The sequence below is a fragment of the Zosterops lateralis genome (assembly GCF_965231275.1).
Source record: "Zosterops lateralis genome assembly, chromosome: 8".
Classification (NCBI taxonomy): domain Eukaryota; kingdom Metazoa; phylum Chordata; class Aves; order Passeriformes; family Zosteropidae; genus Zosterops; species Zosterops lateralis.
In genome coordinates this window covers 5,372,289-5,395,054 of record NC_139768.1, presented here as the reverse complement: position 1 = coordinate 5,395,054, position 22,766 = coordinate 5,372,289, and the positions used below count along the sequence as shown (strand labels likewise).

Genomic DNA, 22,766 nt, shown 5'->3' with positions numbered 1-22,766 from the left:
GAACTTCCTGAGCAGCGCCTGCCCATCGGCCCTTGGCCTTTTACCCGGCCCGGCTCCGCTCCCTGACACCCTTCCTTGTCAGTGCACGTGAATGAGGGCCCCTCGCAATCTTCTCTTCTCAAGGCTGAAAAGACCCAACTCCCTGAGCCTTGAGCAACTCCTCAGCCAGGGCTGCGCCGCCACGTTCAGTCTGTGGCCCTGCCTGTCCCACGGCAGCCCCGGGTCACCAGCGGCGGAACCCCAGGGCACACGGTGGGGCTGGGCTCGGCTGAGGGCACCGCAGGGCGGTCACGGAGCTCAGCCTTCCCCCGGCGGGACACGGAGCCGCCCCCAGCCCGGCTCCAGTCAGGCACACAAAAGCCACCCCTGCCGCTATTCCCACCCAGCTCCGGCGTTGGAACAGACAGCCCCACACACAACCCCACCCGACAGGAAGGACCCCTCCGCCGCCTTATGATTGGACGAGGGGGTGGCGCCGATCCTTTTCTCTTCCGGTCCGAGGAGGTGCCGCCGCCGCCATGGTGAGTGCCCGGGCCGGGCCGCTTTATCCGCCCCGCGCCGCCGCCATCCGCGACCCGCCGCACTCCCGAACCGCCGCGCCCCGCTGGCCCGGCCCCCCTGCACCCGCCTGCGAGGTTATGGCGGGCACCGAGCCCGGGATCCTGCGGCCGGGCTGCCGCCCGTCCGTGCCCGCTGGTAGCAGCGGGGTGCGGGGTGAGGGCCGCGCCGTGTGTGAGGCCGCGCCGTGTCCGTGCTCGGTCAGGGCAGCCCCGGGCTCTGGTAGTGCGGCACCACCAGCGTGCTGCTGCTCCGGTGCCGCGTTTGTCGTGGCTGCTCCTGTCTGGAAGTCTTGTGAAGATAGTGGCGCGCTGGGTGTTCAGAGAAAATCCCACATTGCGTTAGGGAGAGTGTGGCCGGCAGCTCGAGGGAGCTGATCTGCTCTTTTTCTCAGCCCTGGTGAGACTGTACCTGGAGTGAAATGTCTGGTTGTGGGCTCCTCAGTCCAGGACAGACATGGAGCTCCTGGAGCGGTTCCAGTGAGTTTCATCGGGAGACTGGAGCATTTCTCTTATGAGGACAGGCTGAGAGAGCTGAACGTCTTCAGCTCAGGAAAGGATGACAGAAAGGCGACTTTATCAGTGTCTGTCAGCATTTGAAGGAGGGTATCAGGGGATGGAGCCAGGTGCTGCTTAGTGGTGCCAGCCAGGCAATAGTACTCGAGGCAAGGGCAGAAACTGATGCACAGGAAATTCCACCTGAACATCATGAAGACTTTCTTCACTGTTCCAGTGCATGGTATCTCACTCTCTTCTGTATCCTCACATCTCTTTCATCCTGCCCTTTACCCCATCCCACTGCTGTGTCCTTACTCTTTGGTGGTACTAACACACCAAGTACCATGCCAAGTGTGTAATTTACTGAAAAAACTTGGTAAGCTTTTGTGGACCCGCTGATCCTGTTTTTCCTTTCAGCCAGGAGCATCCAGGAATTTTGGGTGCTCCTTTTTCCTTAGGGGTGGGAAGCCCTGGAGGTGGTAGGTAAGATTTGGGCTTAGGAGGAAACTTCTGTGGCATTGTTATAATACTTGGCATTGAGATCTACATCTTTTACTAAAAGCTGCTTCAGCTTTTCATGGTAGTGAAGATGTGTATGTTGTTGTGGTGTTTGGAAACTGGGAATGAGTTTGTCAGTTTCTCTCTGTATTACCCTAAAAGTGTTTTCTGTAGCCCAAGATCAGCCTGTTTAGGTTACAAACTCACTGTCAGTATCTGGGGCTCCTGACTGTTACCATGCACAATTTATACATGGATTAAGTTTCTGTTGCATTTGTCGCTATTGTTTTGTTTTATTTAATGTTTTCTCTTGTAGAATGACACGGTGACCATCAGAACCAGGAAGTTCATGACCAACAGACTTCTGCAGCGCAAGCAGATGGTAAAAGACTAGAGAAAATTGCCTTTATTTGTTTGGTGCTTCTGAGCTGGAAGGAGGTTTAGCCACTATAAATATGGGGCCCTTAAAGTCTTCAAGGTTCCTAAATTAAGACTTGTAAGAATGTATGGGTTTAAATGTATGCTCAAGTAAATCTTGATGGTGAAGTTATTTGTACCAGCTTGAGACTGGATGTTGGGGAAAATTTCTGCACCAAAAGGATTATTAAGCATTGGAATAGGCTGCCCTGGGAAGTGGTTAAGTGCCCAGGGAGGTTCCATCCTCCCTGGAAGCACTTGAGGACTTGCCTTAGTGTCATTGAGACACTTGACAGGATTGGATTTACTCTTGGATTTATAGATTTTAAAGGTATTTTTCAGTCTAAATCACTCATAAAGCGGGAAACTTTTGAATGCTTTTTGTATCACATGATAGATAGTTTCTTCTGCTAAAGTGGGTTAGTTTAAGAATTGAGCTCATGGTGGGACTGTGTACTGGTTATTGACCTTTTTTCTACTTGTTAAAATTCTTTCCTAGGTCATTGATGTGCTTCATCCTGGGAAGGCCACAGTCCCCAAAACAGAAATCAGGGAAAAGCTGGCAAAAATGTACAAGACAACCCCTGATGTAATTTTCGTCTTTGGCTTCAGAACTCACTTTGGTGGTGGCAAGACAACGGGTTTTGGCATGATCTATGATTCCCTGGACTATGCAAAGAAAAACGAACCAAAGCACAGGCTTGCCAGGGTATGTTGTTCTCTGGTATCTCAAAAGCAGGATAGGTTGGAAGTGTTCAGTTCCTCAGGATTTGTGTGTGTAAAGTTTGTGACAGTACAGTTGTATGAGAGCTCCTAAAATAGCACATGGTAATTTGTGTATTTGCAAAATAAGTTAAGTGTGTTTTTGTTCTAGATTACAAGGGAATTGGGAAGGCAAAACTGATAATACCAGAGATGTTTAGAGATGTAACTTTTAACAAAACACTAACAGAGGTCCAGAATAAACATAAGAAATGGGTGATCCATGTGCTACTTCAGTGTTTGTGTTTTGTGTTGAATCTTTCATTAGTTAATGATCTTGCTATTTAGTTATTATTTCAAATTTAAACTGTATTTGAACATTTCAGAAATCATAAAACTTAAATTCAAGAGTTGTTAGTAGAGAAACAACATTAAAAGCAACTTTTCCTGTTTTTGATAGCACGGCTTGTATGAAAAGAAAAAGACTTCCAGGAAGCAGCGAAAAGAGCGTAAGAACAGAATGAAGAAAGTCAGGGGCACAGCCAAGGCAAATGTTGGTGCTGGCAAGAAGGTAGGATGAGAATATCTTTTAAGCTAAGAGTGAGCATATGCCTTTAAAATGTTGATTAGGAATTCTTCAACAGAATAACATTGTTTTTCTTCCGTTTTTTCACCTGTTCTACTGGATAACAGAAGGTAAACCTTGTGTTGTATAGCTTGTCACCATCTCAGTAGCTTAGTTTTGCTCCTCACTGCTGCCAAGCCTAGCTGATATGACACAAAACAACGCTTCCTAAATTACTGTTCCTCCTATGTGTCACTTGAGCTCGAGTTAAACTTCATAAATCTAACAGTATTGCTCTAATCACATAACTCAGTCTCGCAATACACACATTAGATAATCCTAATGCTTGTTACTCAGGCTGCCTAAACTCCTAATGCTTACTCCACCAAGTTATTGTTGGTATGGTGTTACCTACCCAGGTAAGTTTGTTAAGAATGTGTGGGGTAGGCAGTGAGGGCAGTGTGTAAATAGAAACAAGGTAGAGTGCCTTGGGGTTTGAGGGACTGATGCCCAAGGCAGAGGAGTCTCTGGTGAGACTAGACTGGTGCAGCCCTCCTGGACTGTGCTTAGGACCTGATAGAAGCAGGTTGGAGGGAGGCAGATTTCCTCTATCATGAAACAGGACCAAAGCTGAAGAATAGGTTGGGTGGGAAGCTAGTCACTTTTCTTCACAGTGTTCAGTCTTCTGGTAAATATTGAATAAGCTGTGCAGGCAAGTGGGGTTTTTTTCAGATGTTTTAGCAAGGGGTGAGAGGGTAGTGGGTTTTGATGCTTAGTTCTGTAGCTGTGAAAATACCTTGATATCTTGAACTTTAGTAATCTTCACTTTTGCTTTTTTCCTACTTTCTTGGAACTCTTCATCAGAAATGAAGTATCTGCAGGTACTGGAAATGAGCATGGATTTGGTGCCTGAATTATACATCACTGAAATGTGTCTATTCCTTTTTTGAAGCACTGTACTGCCTTGTATGCATGTTTGATTTACACTTAGATCTGTCGTTTAAGGGTTCACTTAATTACATAATGAATTTTATTCGTGTGACTTTGAAGTAAAATTTGTCTAGTAGCAAACCAGACTTTTTGAAACCAATGAATCAACTTCAAAATAATTTCCAGTGAGAAGAAATCAGAGAAAGCCAATGTTGCTGACCTGAGGCATTGGTTCAGTCACTGCAGGATCTGATTCAAAGTAGTACAGTGCAATTGCATGTGTGACCTGACCATTGTGTGAAGGCAGTGCTGTACATGAAAGCTAAATCACATCACACTTGGTGCATTTGAGATGGTGCTTGGAAATGGCACCGTTGTCAGCATTAAACTGTATTTAACTATTGCCCTGCAGTATTCCAAGTGAAGACACAAATTACAGTGGAATTGGAAATCTTCGTGAAATTAGATATTGTCATTAGCATGGAAGTGAAGGTCTTGTTATCCCTGCATGGAAAGGAACCAGTGTTACTGACAGTTATATAGATCAGAAAACTACTCTGCTAGAAAACATTAGGAGCTGTCATTCCTTGTGCTTTAAAGCTGTAAAATCACAAAGTCCTGTTTTTTTGATGGCACAAAATCAGCATTTGGTATAGTAGTAACACCCAATGTACACACTTCTGTCAGTGGTAAAGGAGTCATCTTGTATTGCACCAGTCCCGGTGGTATGGAGGAAACTTCTCCCTTTCAAGACTTTTGCACCTGAAGGTAGCTGTCATTGAGTGTTAATGAAAAGTGATCAAATGACTCACTTCAATTATTAATGATCTCCAGTTCATAAAAGCACTCTTAAAACATATCAGCAGTTCAGATACTGGATGAAGCCCTGTGGTAATTACATAGGAAATGTGACTTCTCTATCTAGTGCTTATCAAACTAAATGTGCATTCTTAGTACTAGGTGAACTGTGTTTTTGATTAGAGATATTTAATGTCTTTTAAAATGGTTTTTCAGTCAGTAAGTATGCATGGGTTAGATGTGACTTGTTTACCAGATTTGTTAATCTTTATGTTGTCACTTAAGATAGATTATTCTGTGCACTCCCTGAACAACTTACTTGAAAAGAATTCTGTGCTGCATAATAGAAAGATTTTTGTGAAATACACTAAGCTTTGTCTTCAGAAATGCAAGTTCAAAGATGATGATGTGGTATGGTTCATCATCCTTATCACAGCTATGTGGAGGAATTTTTAATAGGAACCCTGGGATACATTTTTGAGTCCACCTACACAATCTGTGAGAATTATTTTATCTCGTAAATGTGTCAGTACTTGATTCTGAGAAACGTTCAGGCAAGTGTAAATTGTTCTAAAAGTTATGATACAGTAATGAAAAACTCAAACATAACTATGCTGATGTCTTGTTTTCTTTGATGCTTCCTTTCACTTCTCACTCCTTTAGAATTCCTGTTCTGTTTTCCCTGCAATTTCAAGAGAAGTATTTAAAAATATTTTGTGTTATTTAATATATTCTGTGGCTCTAGAGTTGCCGAGCTTGCTAAAATGTGCAGCAAGTATATGTGGATGTGCCTCACCTGGTCTTTGCATTCAAAATAGCAATACTGAAATGCAAAAAAAACCCACCCCACCCTCCCTTTTAATGTCACAGCTGTAGCTGTGACGGCCTTTGACAGGTGAGGCTGTCAAACAGAAAGGTAGATGGATAAGCACTTTTTAGCCATTGTAGCTTCTGGGTGTAATTGAACAGGCAGTTATATTCTGAGCATTAGTTAAACTCTAAATAACTGTTGAATTTAAAGGGAGTAGGTGAAATCTAAGTCTTCTGTCTCTGCAGTAGTCAAAACTTTAAAGGGCTTCCTGTCACATTTCAATGTGATTAATTGAAAAAAGCATGTTGTGAGTATCAGTAAAAACCCACAAAGCTCAATTTTTTACAGTAGTAGAATTTAGATAAAATTCTTACTAATTGATGCTTTCTCTTTTTCAGTAAATGAACATTCTTCGGGTGGAGAATGGATTACAGGTGAGCCTTCAGAATGCTCTGTAAGGGCAGGAATTCAGCAGTGGTGTCATTATGATAACGAGTCTGAGGCTGACTTGTACAGACTGATACTTGTGCAGACATAGAACCCAGTGCAAGAGTTTAAGAATATTTATAAATCACTTTTGCACTTATTACTGTAGCTTATGTGACTTTGATTTGCATGAAATACCTGATTAGTATAAAGACTAAAATAATGCATCAGGTACTTCAGATTTACTGTTACTAAAGTTGTTGATTGTTTAGTCTTACTGTAAACAAGGCTTGTATTTTTCATTTGTAGGTATGCTAAAGAGAGGATATATGTTGGTGTTTTATTGTCTAAAATAGATTAAAGTAGCATGATACCTATTTTTGGAACAGATACATGTTTTCTTACAGGTATTCATTTTAAGTAAAATACTTACAAACAGGATACTCTTACAGACAACTCAGACTACATTTTTATATTTTTGCTGGAAAAACATAAGTGCTGTGGTCAATAACTGCTCCAGAAAAAACTGATTTTATTACAAATCGTCTGACTCAGTTGGAACTTAACCAGCCTGTCTGATTTAAGGACCGTAATGTCTTAAACAGAAAGCTATCAAAGCAGTTGTAGCTTGTTGATCTCTTCTACAGAATAATTCTAATTTAGGCTCATTTATTGCCATGGCAGTGCTGGGAAACTTTGACCTTTATGCTCTTACAAAAAGAGCGGTGTGGTTCACCTGACTTGTCTGGGAAAGAGTTTTCAGGGTTTATAAAAGTACAAGTGTGAAATTTGTCTTTATTGCATGTCAGTGATCTTTTTTTTTTCCTTTACAGGCAGCATCTTTCTATGAAGTGTAGAATGAATTACTCTGGAAAGCAGAATCTGCTCATCTGACTTAAACATCAAATAAACTCTGCCAATGAAATACTGCCTTGCCTTTTAATTTTGATTTGAAAGCTAGCATTTTGTAAAGTTTGAGAAATTCAGTATAGGTGTACTGTTTACACTGGATTAAAATCTTTTCATAATTAAACAAGTCTTGTTTTGAGCATCAATTTCGAGTGAACCACAGCTTCCTACAGGTAATAGTAGAAGCTAATTCCAGGCAGGCCATGTTGGAGGTAGACATGTTTTTGTTCAAACTGTTGTTTGGAAAGTCCTTTTTGGCTGCCTATTTTATATAGACCTGTAGAACACAGTGAAAGGGAGAACAAAACATGCAGATAGAGACACTCAGAGCTGCCTACTTGCACAGTTAAGATTTTTTGCTAATGAAGGCACTAGGAATGATTTGTCTTTTGTTCCTGAGTTGTCAGGACAGGCTCTGGGGTCTCTGGGTTGCAAGCTGTGTGGCACATCCCTAATTTTTCATCTGATAATGTTAAAGGAGCCATTTAAGATAGAAGTATGGGCAGTCTGGGGCAGGTGTTTTGAAGAGTATGGAAAACAGAAATTCTGTACTTTAAATAGGACTGGAACAGACTGGGTAGCTCTAACAATTGTGTTGAACAAGGCTCTGACTTTACCTAAATGCAGTGGTTTTGAATTGCACTACCTTTGTACTGGGCAGCATGTTGTAGAACAGGTAAAGTGCTTTTAGTGTTTGGGGGAGAAAACAGCACTGCCACAGCTAAGAGTTGTTAAAGGGTTCCAAAGGAGGTGTTGTGCAAGATCTGCCAAGTATAGATGAAGCCCTTAATGCCTCTTGTAGTACCTTCAGTCTGAGTCTTGAGGTAGTGGGGTGCTGCTGTCTGTGCTCAGCACATCACTGCAAGCTGTGCAGCTTGTAACCCCATATATCATGGCCAGCATGAAAGGAGAGGGGAGTGACACTGTTTAGTGTAATTGAACAATCACTAGGGGGTGGTGTGAACACAGCAATACAAATACAAGGAAGACATGCAGCAATTTTTCATAGAATAGGCTGAAAGGAGGCCAAATTGTCCCCTGCCAAAGAGGTCAATTTCTTTGAAAACGTGCATTAAAAATAGTGTGGAGGAGCTGAGACTTAAAGTGATATGCTTGTTTCACTCTTGGTTTGAATTCAATGGAAACCATCTGTTTCAGTGAAAGACCATAGAGTTAGTGCTTTCCAAATGTTTACTACTTGAAAGCTGTAGAGTGCTGGCACAAATTCTAGTTGCTCTTTTCAGAAGCCTCCTTACCTTAGTTCTGTGCAATCAAGAAAGGATCTATAAATAAGTGCTCACATAGAGGTATGTGGCATAAAGTGCCTTGTGTAGAATTGATGTTTTGAGTTTACATAGTAAACAGTACTGTTCAGTACTGCCTCTAGAAGAAGAAATTATTTTTGGAATTGGAGTACTCTAGGTTTCCTTCTCTAGCTTTGTAATGTCTTACATTTTATTTACTACAGATTTGTTTATGTAGGTATTACAGTAACTCTGCAAAGCAAATGGTTTGAATTTGTTACAGCTTGGTGCCATATTTTGGTATTTGATGCCCCATTTTGGTTGAAGATTGACAGCAAAAAATGTGAATCTAGAGAGCAGTATGGATTGACTCTTGTTGCATGGTTAGGTTATAACCTCATATACATAAGCTCTCCTCTGGTCTTGCAATGTGAGGCAGTAGGCACAGAAATTCGGGAAGGAGTCAAAATGCCATGGACCTAGAATTTGCTGATCAAATCACATCAGGGAGTTTTCCCCCCTATTCCGCAACATTCTGCGTTGACAAGGCTATCCTTTTCTCCATGGAAAATGTCAAACAACTGAAGAGCTGTCACTGGAATCTTCGTGCTTCAGCAGTTGGGAGTTTTACACAGGTCTTCATGTGGGGTTTGCTCTGCCAATGTTTTGCCTCTGCACTCCTGTCTAAGCAAGGTATAGCAGGTGTTCTGTAATTCAAAGGTTTAATGCACACGTCGTGCTGTGAACACTCTGGGTTAATCCTCCTTCCTGTGGGAGATAAAACAATTAAGTGGAACAGGAATCTTCACTCTTTTCCCTACTGTGTGCTGAAGGAACCCTTTTATTTCCTGCTGATCTTGGCACATCCCATCATTTAGAGGTAGTAGTTTAGTCACTGTTGCATGCTTGGCCAGGCCCTCATCTTTCAAGAATTTTATCTATTTAACGACAGCCTGGAATCCAGATTAGAAGATGAAGGAATTTTGGAGAACGACGTCTAAATTAATCTGGTGGCGAGCAATCTCAAATGTAGATATATGGAAAGCCTTGTGTTAATCACCATTTACAATGGCAAGAGCTCGTTGGAGTTGCACAGAAAATGGTATTTTCCTGTAGTAGGGACTCAGATTTGTATATCAGGCTAGTAAGAGCAGCGATGCAGAGTCTGGTGGGAGGAGCAGAGATTACTGTCCTGGCTGCACACAAAAGAGAGCTTTGATAAAGATGAAAGATGGCAAAATTTGGCACCACCTTGGTGCAATGAGATGGTTTTGTCTAGGCACCAGCTTGTAACAAGTTTGAGAACAAATATTGAGGAGAAGAAATGAAGCTGATACCAACAGTGGTTTGAAATAAATGAGGCATAGTTATGCTTTGAGAAGACTGCAGTACCAACAGTCACCTGAATGGGCAATGTGGGTTCTTCATATTGATAGAAAATGTGTCATTTAAGGACTGAAGTATGTAGGTCACTATCAAATCTGTTTACAACAGTCAGAAGAAGTTAACTCGTTCATATTATTCTGGTCAGTCCCTATAGAAAATGAATTTTAATGTCTTTGGTTTTTAGAGGAATTAGAATACTGCCCAGTAGCAGCTGTTGAGGATATTAGATTCATATGATAGATTTGAAATTCCTGGGGTGAATGCTTCCTTCTCATGTGCTTCTATTTGGGCAAAACAAGATCTAGTGAGCCTTTTTTTGGATGGGTATTTTGATACTGCTAAGAGACAAGAGTAGTCAATTATCTTTTTCTATGAACACTGGCAAAATTTCATCTGAGCAGGTGAATTTTCCAATACAGGTTGCAAAAAATTGTTCATTTTTTTTTTAGTTCATCAATGTCCCTAACAGAATAGCAAGAAGATTAAATTATTTCTGTGAACATATTTTTTGTAATGCATCTAAGATGTTTAAGTAAACTTTTTACAAATCAGTGTCAGGAGCAGGCTCATCCAAATATATTCATGTCTTTGGACACCTTTATTATGAGGGGATTAAATGGAAACTTGGGTTTGCTGCTAACATTTTTGAATTCGAGTTATGTCTTAAAAATATTCCCTGTGGAATTTTGTCCACATCTTGAATTCTGTAAGTTTCCTCTTAATTTATTCTTCTCTGTAAAGGCTGTGGCTAATGAAACAGCTGCAGAAGTGGCTAAAAAACATCCTGTGTGCTAGAAGGTAACTGATTTCCAAGAGCTGCCCTTTGGCAACCAGTACTTCTGAACAAAACTCCATCTTCTTTCTGTGGCTGCTGTTCATACACAGAGATCTTGGGAAAAGTCAAGTAATGTGCTGGGGCAGAGGATTCAGAGCCCCTGTGCCTTCTCTTAACATAGTAGATGTTGCAGAACCAGCAGAAACGATGAGTGCAATGCTTCACTGGGGTGGATGATAGCAGTTTGTACTTGTGTTCATTGGGTTAAAATACAGCTGTTATTTAATGAAGCTGGCCAGGCTGCACACTGACCCCCATTAGGAGGAGCATGCTTCGCTGCCTTTCATGATGATCTGATTTGATTGTACTGGAGCTGCTACCCTGCTATCATTTTCTGTCAATTTTTGCTAGCCTGTTTGTTAAGCCAGGCATCATTTGTGTTGATTTGATAACAGGTTTCAATCACTGATAATAAAACTTTTCTGTGACAGATGACCTCAGATCCATATATCCTGCTCAGTGTTGGCTGTAAATAGAAAATTGGGACTGACACTTTGCTTTTTCAATGTTTTCTGTCTGGTTTAACAGCCAATGTGAAAATAACAGTCAAAATAGCTTAATATTTTTAAATTAAAATAGTGGAAACAGTTGAATTTTTAAAATGCTGCTCAATAATTCTTGCATAGCTTGTTTCTCTGTTCTCTTCCTAGTGTGATGGATCCTGCCACAGAAAAGAGGTGAAGTTAAGCTTTTTTTTTTTTTTTTTTTTGGCAAGTAGTAGGGTATTATAAAATATGGGAACTGAGAGATTTCATGTTTTAAGTATTTATTTTAATTGATCAATCCTGGTTATTATAGAGAGCTTGATTTAGGCTCTAGTTCAGAGCTTTACAGAAGGAAAGAATTATGTAAGGACCAAGGACTGGGGGAAACTGCTTCCAATCCACACAGTAATATTAAGCTTGTATGTTTTCTGAGGAGTTAATTAGACTGAAAATATATTATTCCTAGCATTGAACTGCATAGTGCTTGTAAAAACAAGCACTGAAGGACTGTACTTGTGCATAAACCACAGAAAACAGGGTGAAATTGAATTGTCCAGAGTCAAAGAAATGCTGAAAAAATAAACATCTGTCATGAAACACTAAGTGCAATATGCATCAATTTTTTATTCATTTTTTACTAAACATGAAAATCTTCATGTATGTTAATGTCCATTAGTTGCCTTTTGTCGCTCTGACTTGTGATTTTGAAAAAGATAAATCTCCCCTCAGCATGGTGAATGATTGCTCTAAAATACTTCATTTTGGTTGAACAGTGTTTTGGCTCCCGGCAATACTAAGTTGGTATGAAGTGTCTGATGACCTGAGTGAAAGCCTCAGTGTAGGACTAAAAACTACTTTTACAGAAGTTTTATCATGGTGTGCTGCACAGTCAGACCTTGGGGCTCGTCCTTAGAAAAAACCTGTTCTGCTGAAGACAAGTGGGGCTCTCCTACAGTCCTGGCAGGATGTCTTTGGACAACCCAACCATTCCCTGGACAATGCCCTTCATACCTGCCCTGACTCACTCAGATCATTGGACAAGATGATAATTGTAATTCCCTTCCAACTGAAACAGTCTATTCTATGTATTTGTACGGATGTATATTTGTACTTATGCCTTTAAAACAGTGAGGTACTTAAAAAAAATCCTCCTACTTTATTCTTCTGTGCTTTGTGTGTGAAGAGGGAGCACTGGAGCATTCCAGAGTTACTGTGTGGGGATTAACTTTTGTCAGTGATGATAGGTAAACATATTTTGTACCCTTTCAGTCTCACAACTCAGCTGTTCCCATATCTGGCTGCCTAACCAGGGGCATTGTTCTCTGAGATTTATAACTTGTATCTCCATGTTCATTAGTGAAGTTCATTGGCCCGTAGCATAAACACCTTGTCCTTTAAATACTTTGTGTGATTATTACTGATTTTAATGTTTTAGAAGTGGGGGAAGCTAGTTACTTCTCAATCTTTGACCTTTTGCTGTTGCCTTAAAGACTCCTGAGGTTTCTTTAGCCCACAAACCTGCTTAGCCAAGAGAGTATTTTGTCTTTCTTCAAGCTGCCTGTTGCGTATGGATCCAGTGGCTTTTTGGTTTTTTATTTGTTCTGCTTGCAGGTGCTTTTTCTATCTTTACATTCCCATAGACTGTGTAAGAATGATGATAATCACAAAGCTCATATAAAGAGATTTATTTATCTGTGTATTTCCTAGAAGTTCTTCAGTGCTCCTCTGGAGCCTCTGTGGGTACAAGTGCCAAAAAAACTGGCAGAGACCTGAGGTTGCTGCTCTCTGCAGGGTCTAGGGAAGCTTGTAAAGCATTTTGTATTGCTGTTACATGGATGGAATGAGATAGACTTCCCAGGTGTATCAAGATACTACATTTCTTCAGTCCTCACTGTATTATTTAGCAAAGATACAAAATAATTTCTGATGCAGTGAAGCTTCTCTTGCTTACTTCAGCTTACTTCTCCCAGACTTTTTTTTTTTTTTTTAATTGTTTTACCACTTAAATAGCTACCTTGGGATATAAAATGCATGAGCATGTGCAAAATCTTTTTCAATGGAATCAAAGTGTTTTTATCTAGCCATTTTTAACCTACACAAACTTCAAGAGTAAATACCTTGCTTTTCAATAAAGGCACGTACATAAAAAAATCTTAGATTCTGAAAGGGGCAGTGCAAAGTAACCCTTTAGCCAGCAGGGGACCGTAGAACCACGTATCACACAGTTATGCAAAAATGTTCTGTCACAAAGAGTAGGGAAAAAACCCATGCTCCAAACTATGTAGTCGAGACAGTCTCTTAAATATGGTAAAATACTGAAAAGGGAGGGCTCTTTTCATTGTTTGTTCCTCATTAAGGAATTTAATTTGCCTCAGGTTCCCCTTGTCGATGAAAATCTATGGGAATTTTGTTTACATTTTGAAGCACATTGCCAAGAATAGTACTTCATATGGTAAGTATACTGAACCTTTTGGGGGAATGACAACACTGCAGAAATGGTGGTGCATTCCCTAAAGGAAAACATACTTCATTTGTAATGAACATTATGTCTGCAGAAACTAATGGCACAACCTCCTATTCAGCTTATGTAAAATAAAACAGGCCCATATGTTGCTGCTTTTAGGGTTTGGGTGTTTAAATTAAATGTTGTTTAATGAATATTCAAGTCCATTTGCTCAGAAGTTGTGCACAGCGTAGCATCTTTTCCCCCTGTCTTTGGCCTTACCTAGAGGATTGAGCCATTACAAGAGGATGCTAAAGCTGAGGCATCTGTTTCTAACTAAAACTTGGGTATTTAAAACACCAGAGCAGATGAGAGGGTAAAGAAAGACATACAGTAGGAAGATCATATTATTTTTTTTTGTTTTGTAATTAAGACTCAGAATGGTTTCGTATTCTCTAAGAAACAGGAACATTCACTGTGCTATTACAGCAGCTGCAGTTTGTTATTGGGGCATATTCACTCCACTCCCACTTCCTACAGGAGTTCATTCAGCTTCTTCTGTATGTGTGGGCAGATGCCTGAGCTGTGCTGGGATGCCTCAGCAAACTGTTTTGCAGGGACATTTGTGTCTGTGTGGGGTTTTAGGGCTCTGGGGTGGGCAGATTCACTGGAGGCACTCCATAAAACCTGGAGTCCCCATACTGGCAGTAACAAGGTCTCACCTTTGATCATCTATCCCCTGCTCAAAGTCAAATAGCAATATTAGTAGTCTGGGAGAATTCCTCTGGGAGCCAGATCTGTCCTTTTGACTGCCCTGAAATGCATTGGGCATTTATCATCAAAGGTGAGCAGTTACTTTGAGTTGGGAAGGAACAACAGCTCTAAATGGGTGGTTGAATTCACTCTCATTGTGCATTTACTTGCTTCAATTTAATCAATTTTTTTAATTCATGAAAGCACCCCTGGATATGTTTAAATTAATATCTTTTTCAGGAAAATTTCTCAAAAAGACAGAATGTGAAATAGATACTCAAATGTTTTCATGAACTTTATCTCTGAGTCCAGAAATTGACAGTGCTATCCTCTTTTTTTAACGGCATGGAAAAAATCTCATTAGAAGACAGCTGGAATGTAAACACAAATCACAATAATTGGCTTTTATGTATTTTCATGAGGGTTCTTCAGATGCTTTTTTTTACTGCACAAGTGCAATATTGTAGATATACAGTGAAGCCCTCTTCAGAGAATAATTGATACATGGATAAAATACTTAAAAACGTTCCCTAATGCTGTAAATCTAAATGAAGGCTGAGACTATTACATGAGAAAAACAAATACACAAACTCTCAAATTCTTTAAAATTCTGTTATTTGCTACATATTCCCTGGCCTAAGGAATTCCAAGGTCTTTTCTGAGCTGGGTTGTTAAGCATCAGTACAAAAGAAAGCAAGAAATTGCCTGCCCAAGGAGGTGTCATCTGAACATAGTTAACCTGTTCTGGGCATGCCTGTACATAAAAATTCACCACTTACCTGTCTCTTTTAGAGTATTTGTTAGGGATCTCCAATCAGAAAAAGAAATCTCTACCTAGATTAAAAAAAAAAAGAAAAAAATAGAGTTAACAATACCATCACTTGTGAATGCAATGTGAATTTCTGAGATGAACCATACTTTAATTTCTATTTAATTTCTAATTTCAACAGGAAATTACTCTGTTCTGGCTACTGCACAATAAGCAGTGAGACACAATTCTACCTTGAAATACTGATTTTGCATCTCAATTCTGAACTCTTAAAGCTTGAAGTACATGGAAAAATACCTTTTTCTTTTAAAAACCTGATATGGTAGGGAAAGCTTTAGTAGGGTAAGTACTTGTTTTTAAAATTTATCTGCATGTTAAATATTTTTCTTATACAGTCTTTCTATGTATATTCAGTGAGTATATTGAGTCACTGTAGTGAAAGAGTTCTTTTTGATTTTAGCAGTTGTTATGTCTTTGGAGCCAACCCAGGACCACGAAGGGAAATGGAGTGTCCCAAGTTTGTCATCAGTGGTTGCCATCAGCTCTTATCTTCTAAACCCTCTGTGTGCTCAGGGGTAACCACAACACCCCCAGAATGCTGGGATATTTTTTGACCCAGACTGCACTGCAGATGAGTCTATGTGTGCATGCTGAAATTTCAGGTTGTCTGCTCCTTTTAGCTGTAGGATAAATACATTCTGAGCCATTTTATGTTATATTGATAGGACCATGGCCTGAAATCACTAGCAAACAGCTTTCCAAGTTGCTGGTGTCCGTTGGACTTCAAGTTTCTAGACCCCTCTACCCTACACCATCCTGGTGGATTCAGACTCAGGATTTAACTGACAATTCCGGTTTTGTTTTCCTGCGTTCCTTCTTTTGAAGGATTCCCACCCTTCACCAGTTACAATCTGTTATAAATTGCAGAGCAAAATATTCTCCAAACACCAGGAAAATATGAAAGACTTGCCTTTTTTCTTTTCTTTTTTTTTTTTTTTTTTTTTTTTTCCTTCTCCTATCATGCTTTAAAACAGACTAGCTCTTTCTTCCTCACCTTTCTTCTTGTCAGCTACAGCAAACACAAACTGTCCCTAAGGAGAAAACAAACACTTGCTGTGGTATGCAAACACTCCATGACTTCATGACATCAGTGCTAACATGGCTTGTTTCAGCACCAATTTAAAACTCATCCTCCTGCACCTTATGTCATCTCTTCCTGGCTATCCATCCAGCTTCTTCCAGGTTTGTCATATTAATCTGGCACCCACCCCTTTGAATGCTAAAATGCATTATCCCCCTTTCTATAGTAGTCTGCATGTTAAAACACTGAAATATTTCCGCCTCCTCCTTTGCTCTCTATAGGAAAGATGAAAGAGGCCGTGAAGAACAATCGTACGTCGTGGATCCAGCCCTCAGGATAGGAATGGTACTGATGACAACCTGTCAAAATGCTGAACTTGTGTTGTTGTTTGGATGAAAGAGAGAATGCAAATGAGGGATAAGGAGAAAATAAAAGCTTCAGGATAGGCAAGGGGGATTTTCCAGCAACAGAATAGCAAACACTGTCAGAGCACTTGTGATTACAAGTCGTACAGCCCTCCACAGTTGGGAGCCAGAGATGTCTCTTCCTCATTTACACTTCTTCCTAAAGACTTTATAATGCCTGAAAGAAAACAAATCTAGACAGATTCCACAAGTTACAGAAGGAAGGTTTGCTTTTAAAAGCCTTAGAAAAAACTCTTGGACCCTGTTGTGTACTACCTGCCAGGAACTCTCCGGTGTAGACTATGAAAGTTTATGAATTTCCAAGACATTTTGAATTTGTATATATGCCAAAGTCACATTATTAAATAAATAAATAAATAAATAAATTTGTACATAATTGAAAAATTAATAAATTGATAAAGAGGTGTAACACCATGTTGGTGCTCTCACTTTCAGATCAACTTCTGACAAATTATCTCAGCTGGATTAGACAATTAAATCAACACTGTTTTCTGTGATAACTGTGACTTTTAGGACTACAGCTGACAGTAGTAGTAAGGCTGCAGCTGACAGCTTTGGGAGACCAGAAGATGTAATAATGCCTAAATTTGTTACATATATTTTCATGCTTTACTGTAGACAAGAACAAATTCACTATAAAACCTGTACTGCTGTTTTCTGAAATACCGTCAGTAATTATGCTATGTGTGGAGAAACCCATTCCCTCAGATCACAGGGGTGTTTTTAGGGAGGCAAGAATTTTGTTTCTCACCCAACTTTTAGGCATCACAGAGAAAATGCAACCAAAAAGGGGTAAGCAGCACTAAGTAGAATCACTGCAGAAAGAAAAACTGATTCTCTCCAGTCCTATCTTTTTCTGTGCTATTCCTCCCCATTGCCTTGTAGGTAGGACATTAAAAAGCTGTGTACAAGGAACTGAGAATAATCAGAGCACAGCAGACTTTCTTGATTTATTACTTCATTCATTAATCCATATATAAAAAGCAATCTAGGACAAGGTTCAGAAATCCTCACTCTTGACAGGTTCTCACATATTTGATAAATGATTTTGCTGTAAGAGACTTGTAGGGCATCTGCAGTAAGTTTGCTGAGATCTATTTCTCAAAACATTTTTACAGTTTCATATCAAATTAGAGGATATCTCATAAATGGGTGATTGAATTTCTATCACTCAGATACAGGTGGAGGAGTATAAACAGCCAGCACCACAAGAAACCCTCAGCTTCAGGACAATCCATTTGAAAATGATCCTTGGAATAGTCTCCTGTTTTCTTTCAGCCCAAAGCAGTTAATTGCCATTGAGAGGTTTGAAGGCATTGATATAAATAATATTTTCTCTAATTGTTCAATAGGAAGAAGCACTGTGATATATGCATTCCATTTGAATGGAATTATTATTATTCCACACAGAGTGTGGATTCTTAATATTAATTTGAGAGAGCTGAAGCAAACTTTTGTTGCAGTCACAAAATCTCACTGGAACAAGTTGCTTAAAGGAGCTGTGGATGGCCCATCAATGGAAGTGCTCAAGACTAGGTTGAGTGGGGGTTTAAGCAACCTGGTCTAGTGGAAGTTGTTCCTCCCCATGCTAGGAGTGTTGGAACAAGATGGTGTTTTATGTTCCTTCCAACCCAAACTATTCTATGATGATTCTAAAATCTTTAAAAAGAAGCGTTACATTCATCTTCTAAGTATTTAAGACCCAGAATCTCATTTTTCTCCCATCTTTTTTGATTGTTTTGTTGAGGCAGTAACAGTTAAATTAGACAATTCCAATGACTGATTCTTTCTCTTATTCTTGCCGACCCTTTAATCCAAACATCCTTTGTCTATTTCTCCAAAAATTTAATATAAATTGTCTTCCTGAAGAGGAGATGTAAATTCAGATGTGCTGGTTTCTAATACAACATCTTAGCTGCAACATCACCTCTACCTCTGCAGTGAGCATGGAGTGCTGTAGATCTCAATTGTGTGTTTAAATTCTCTCTGAATATACAGATTATTGCTGCTGTGCAAAGGAAATCTTTTTACTCCCCTTGAGTAATATCCCCCATCCTTATGCAGCCAGGCAGTATTTATCAGAAAGTCATTACAGCTGTTTTGTTTGCACATAGCTTTCATTCCTCATATTTTAATGCCTGGACAGTATTAGCTCAATTAGTCTAATGAACAAGTAGGTCTTCTGATATTTACTATCTAATTAGTTTATTGGCCTAGATGTAACATGCTAGGTCTGCCTGTACAATGTGTCTAGCCAAGTCTCTTCTGATGAACTTTTCTATTTTGGCTCAGCACTTTTTGGAAAATAAAGAATGGGCTACATTCTGCATCTGTTTTTCTAAAGGACGTCAAAGCAAAAAATTCCCCTAGAAAAGATGATACTCTTACCCTTCTAAACTCTCAACCAGACAACTCTGAATCCCTTCTATGTAGGGCAATCTGCAGGTGTTGGATTATACCTGAGAGAAGAAGAAAAATAAAGAAATGACATGAAAGAAACTAAAATCTTTTGATTTCTAGATTGTGCATAGCATGCAACAATAGAAGTGGAGGACAACACCATTGAATATATAGCAAGGATCATAAAATGCTTTACTATATGCTCCTCTTTCTCCAAATGGAATAAAAGAGTTGATGTTTAATAGATATGAATTATTGTATATTATAAGTAATACATATAATATTGTATATTATATGTGTTACTTATTATCTACTTGAAAGTTCCGAGATCTTACCAAGAGGAGCTCTGTATCAACACACACACACACCGCATGGAAAAAAATTTAAAAAAGTGTGATATGAAACTAGACTACCTCATACTGTCTCTTAACAAATAGAACAACAAATTTAATCACACCTTTTTCTTTTTTCTCCCTATTTGTTCTATGAACAAAAAGATTGGGATTTTATCAAAAGCTCCTCCTCCCAGCAGGCTGAAGAGCCTCACATGTTGGCCAGTATTGGCCCTAAGGAGAAGAGTGGTAACTCCACACAGCTGATTCTGTGCCAGGCCCAGCTGATGCCCATTCCCTGTGCCCCAGGGTCAGCAGGGTGGTGATGCAGCACAGCTGCTTGTCATCACAGCCAGGTGAGGCAGGGAGCTTTTCTTGCTGCCAGCCAGGGAAGTCTGACCTTCCCTTCCCATGGCTGCAGACCCTGCCAGCCCAAAGAAAGGAGGAGCAGGAGTTGGGGGCTCAACATTCACTGGTTCACTTCTGGATGAGACGGTGGAAGAGTGCTTCACTGAGATGTTTCTGAGTGCTCTGGGGATCAATCATTTACCCTGAAATTCAAGGAAAGCAGCCCTAAGAAGCCCTGAGTGCAGATAAAGGTAGGAAAACTATGGGATTTCTGTTTAAGACTGCAGGAGTTTCATTACTTTTATTCGGAAGTTAGAAATACTTAGAAGAAAGAGCAGCGAGTTAAATGTGGGGGTGCAATAGTGTCCCTCCTTTTAAGTTAAAAGAGGCAGTTTGCCTTGCCTCTAAACTTGAAGTTGTCCTATGAAATGTCAAAAGTGAGCACATCACCACACAGTAAAGTAAAAACAACATGATGTTAAATGGGTGAAGTAAATACATTAGGAAAAAATATTTATAAGTAAGGCTGCTTTTTGTCATTATTTCTAGTTATTTGCCCCTTAGTTTTGAACCCAAAAGGTGGCTTTACATAAAGATCTTCTTTGGTTCAATCAGTATTAAAAACTAAAATTTGAACTGGTAGAATCTCTTTAAGTTGTTATTTACCTGGTATAGCATATTTCACAATTTGGAGGCTGCTGAGCTTTGCTTCTTTCAAGTTGTTTTACTTGGTGATGCCCTGCACAGCTGTAAGGTGTAAACTGAAGGACATGTAAGGATTCATAGTTTAGTGCACATATGGCTGTAAAAGTACTGCTTCCTTCCTTTTTTATTTTTTTGCTCGATGCTACAAGGTGTGTTGTGAATTCCAGGGAGATCTCAGGCTTTGCTTTGTGATGTCAGTGCTTGTGGTTTAAGGAGTTTGTCATGAAGAAAACTTCTGTTGCCTTCTGGTCCTGGTTTACTCAAACAATAAAAGAGATCAAGGCTTCTGAAGATAGACATTGGATATTCTTGTTAGTTTAATATTGTGGTCTTAGAGGCTAAAGTTATGGTTGGGCCCTCTAGTAAGGACAGGAATGTGTTCACAGAGCTTGAAAGTGTAGTCTGAGAGGTGCTTGGAGCAAGGGATGCACTGAATATTTTCCTACTGAAATATTTGCTGGAGCAGTTCAGTGCCCCACCCATAAGAAGAAATGGACATAAAGCAGTTTCTGAAGTTCTTTGAAATGTTTGTGGAAAACCTTGGGATGTGCAAATAGGCATGAGAGAAAAAGCAGCCTCTTATTATTTCATATATTATTTACATTCATAGTATATAAAATTGATTAGTGTGGTGTCATAATGACTTGTTTGTGCCACATTCATTAAATGAAAAAATGCATAACTTAAGTGCAAAGTTGGGAGATAGTCCTTGGGTAACAGTGTAGCTCCCTGGCTTTTGGGAAGTTATATATAACTTATATATATTGGGAAACTATATATATTTATATTTGGGCAGGGGGCCAGAGAGAGACCTGGACTTTCATATTACCAAGTCTGAGAAGTCTTGACATTAATTGTAAGTCAGGTCTCTGATTGATTAAATTGTTAACTGCTGTTGTATTTCACAGAAATGGATAATATGTACTGAATGCCTCTGCTGTTATGGGTAGGAATAGGATACTGTTACTCGTGTTCAAATAATTATTGCTGTGTTTCAGGATTAATTTATCATAGTAAGTGGTTAAAAAAAACAACAAACCCCTGTTTAAACTTGTCTTGTAGTATTTCAGGGGGCTAAGTCCATCCTGATACACAGTTGGAAAGTTCAACCAGTGAACTGAACTTTTGTAAACAGACAGATAGGAGGGGAAGTTTTATCTTGATGATAAAACTTTGTGAAGTTGTATGATATCCTAAAGAGAGAGGACAGTCTATATATTGTTAGGCACTTCTGATGCACTTGTGTTTCATTCTTGTACAAGTATTCATTTTTATGGTGTGCCAGCATGTCAATGTCTTGGAAAGTTGTTCTGATTGCTGTACTGGTAGTATTGACTGACTGGGATCAATAATAGTACAATAAAACGTAGTACAAGCACTGCTCACCCTTCAGCTTTGCATCTGGCTTTGGCAAAGTGGGAGCATTTCCTTTTCTGAAGTTTTCACTTTCAGTGCCTTTCATTCTCAGCTCATGCTGCTCCTGCTTTCCTCCTGGAGTTCTATGTCAGCTGTGATGAGACACATCTAAACCAAGTTTGAATTCTGCTTTGTAAACATTTATAGATGTTTATACATTTGCCCCAACATTTCCTGTTGTCTCTGTGTGTTAATGGAGTAATTTCTGATCCCTTCTACTTCATCAATATACACTCACATAAATTCATGTGGCAGTTTAGAACCAATTAAAATTTATAAGCCACAAATAGTGAGTGAAATTCTGAAGATTAATTTACTCACTGAAGTATTAATCTGTGTAATGTAGTAGGTTATCCTTCAGTAAACCTGGTTATATGGAGATAGGGAGATAGATTTCCTTGCATGTTTTACTGTAAATGCAGTAATTGGTCCCAGTGGGCTGTTGAGCTTGAATGGTTGCAGCCAGCAGAACCACTGCAGCCTTGGTCTGATCCCTGGGAATGAGAACCAACTTGTGTTTATCCAGCAGCATCCATCTTGCTTTTTATTTCCTGCTCAGACTTGGAGATCAGAAAAAAAAAAGGCAAGCAAAAAAAAAAAAAATCCCCCAAAATGAATAAAATCATTTAAACTTGAAAACAAAGAAAATCTTTGATGTGAATATCAGGAAATACAACCTATTATCTTTACCTGCCCCAAATTTCTCCTTTAGAAGAAGCACTGGAGAAGGGATTGGAAAAGGGCAGCAGTGATCAAAAATTGCAATAATACATTTGGCAGAAGCAAGTTCCTCCATAAAGCTTGTGAGTTAGGATCCTTTTACACTTGGAAAACCTAATTGATCAAGCCTAGCAAATCTGACTTTTGTTAATGGGTTTTTAACTATCATTTATTCAGCTAATGATCTTGCTGATAGGGAGCAGGGACAGAAAGAAATTGTGGCTTATGAAGGGCCACAGGAAAAGCTAGTGCCTGATCCAATGGTTTAATTTAGATCCTGTCCTTTCTGCTTCAAGATGTGCTTCCTTTCATC

The 22,766-nt window shown here is 39.6% G+C and overlaps 1 protein-coding gene across 3 annotated transcripts; it reads left to right on the top strand.

The window, feature by feature from the left end:
* Positions 1-385: 385 nt before the first annotated feature.
* Positions 386-7,127, top strand: RPS24 (ribosomal protein S24). Of its 3 annotated transcripts, XM_083866001.1 has the most exons (7): positions 386-521; positions 1,870-1,935; positions 2,470-2,679; positions 3,133-3,243; positions 4,102-4,118; positions 6,175-6,210; positions 7,036-7,127. In XM_083866001.1, the coding sequence occupies exons 1-5, from the start codon at positions 519-521 to the stop codon at positions 4,105-4,107; spliced, it is 396 nt and encodes a 131-aa protein (XP_083722127.1). In that variant the 5' UTR covers positions 386-518; the 3' UTR covers positions 4,108-4,118; positions 6,175-6,210; positions 7,036-7,127. The 3 variants fall into 3 exon arrangements, with proteins under 3 accessions (XP_083722127.1, XP_083722128.1, XP_083722126.1); XM_083866002.1 differs by lacking the exon at positions 4,102-4,118; XM_083866000.1 differs by lacking the exons at positions 4,102-4,118; positions 6,175-6,210; positions 7,036-7,127 and adding an exon at positions 3,366-3,422.
* The last annotated feature ends 15,639 nt before the right edge of the window (positions 7,128-22,766 follow it).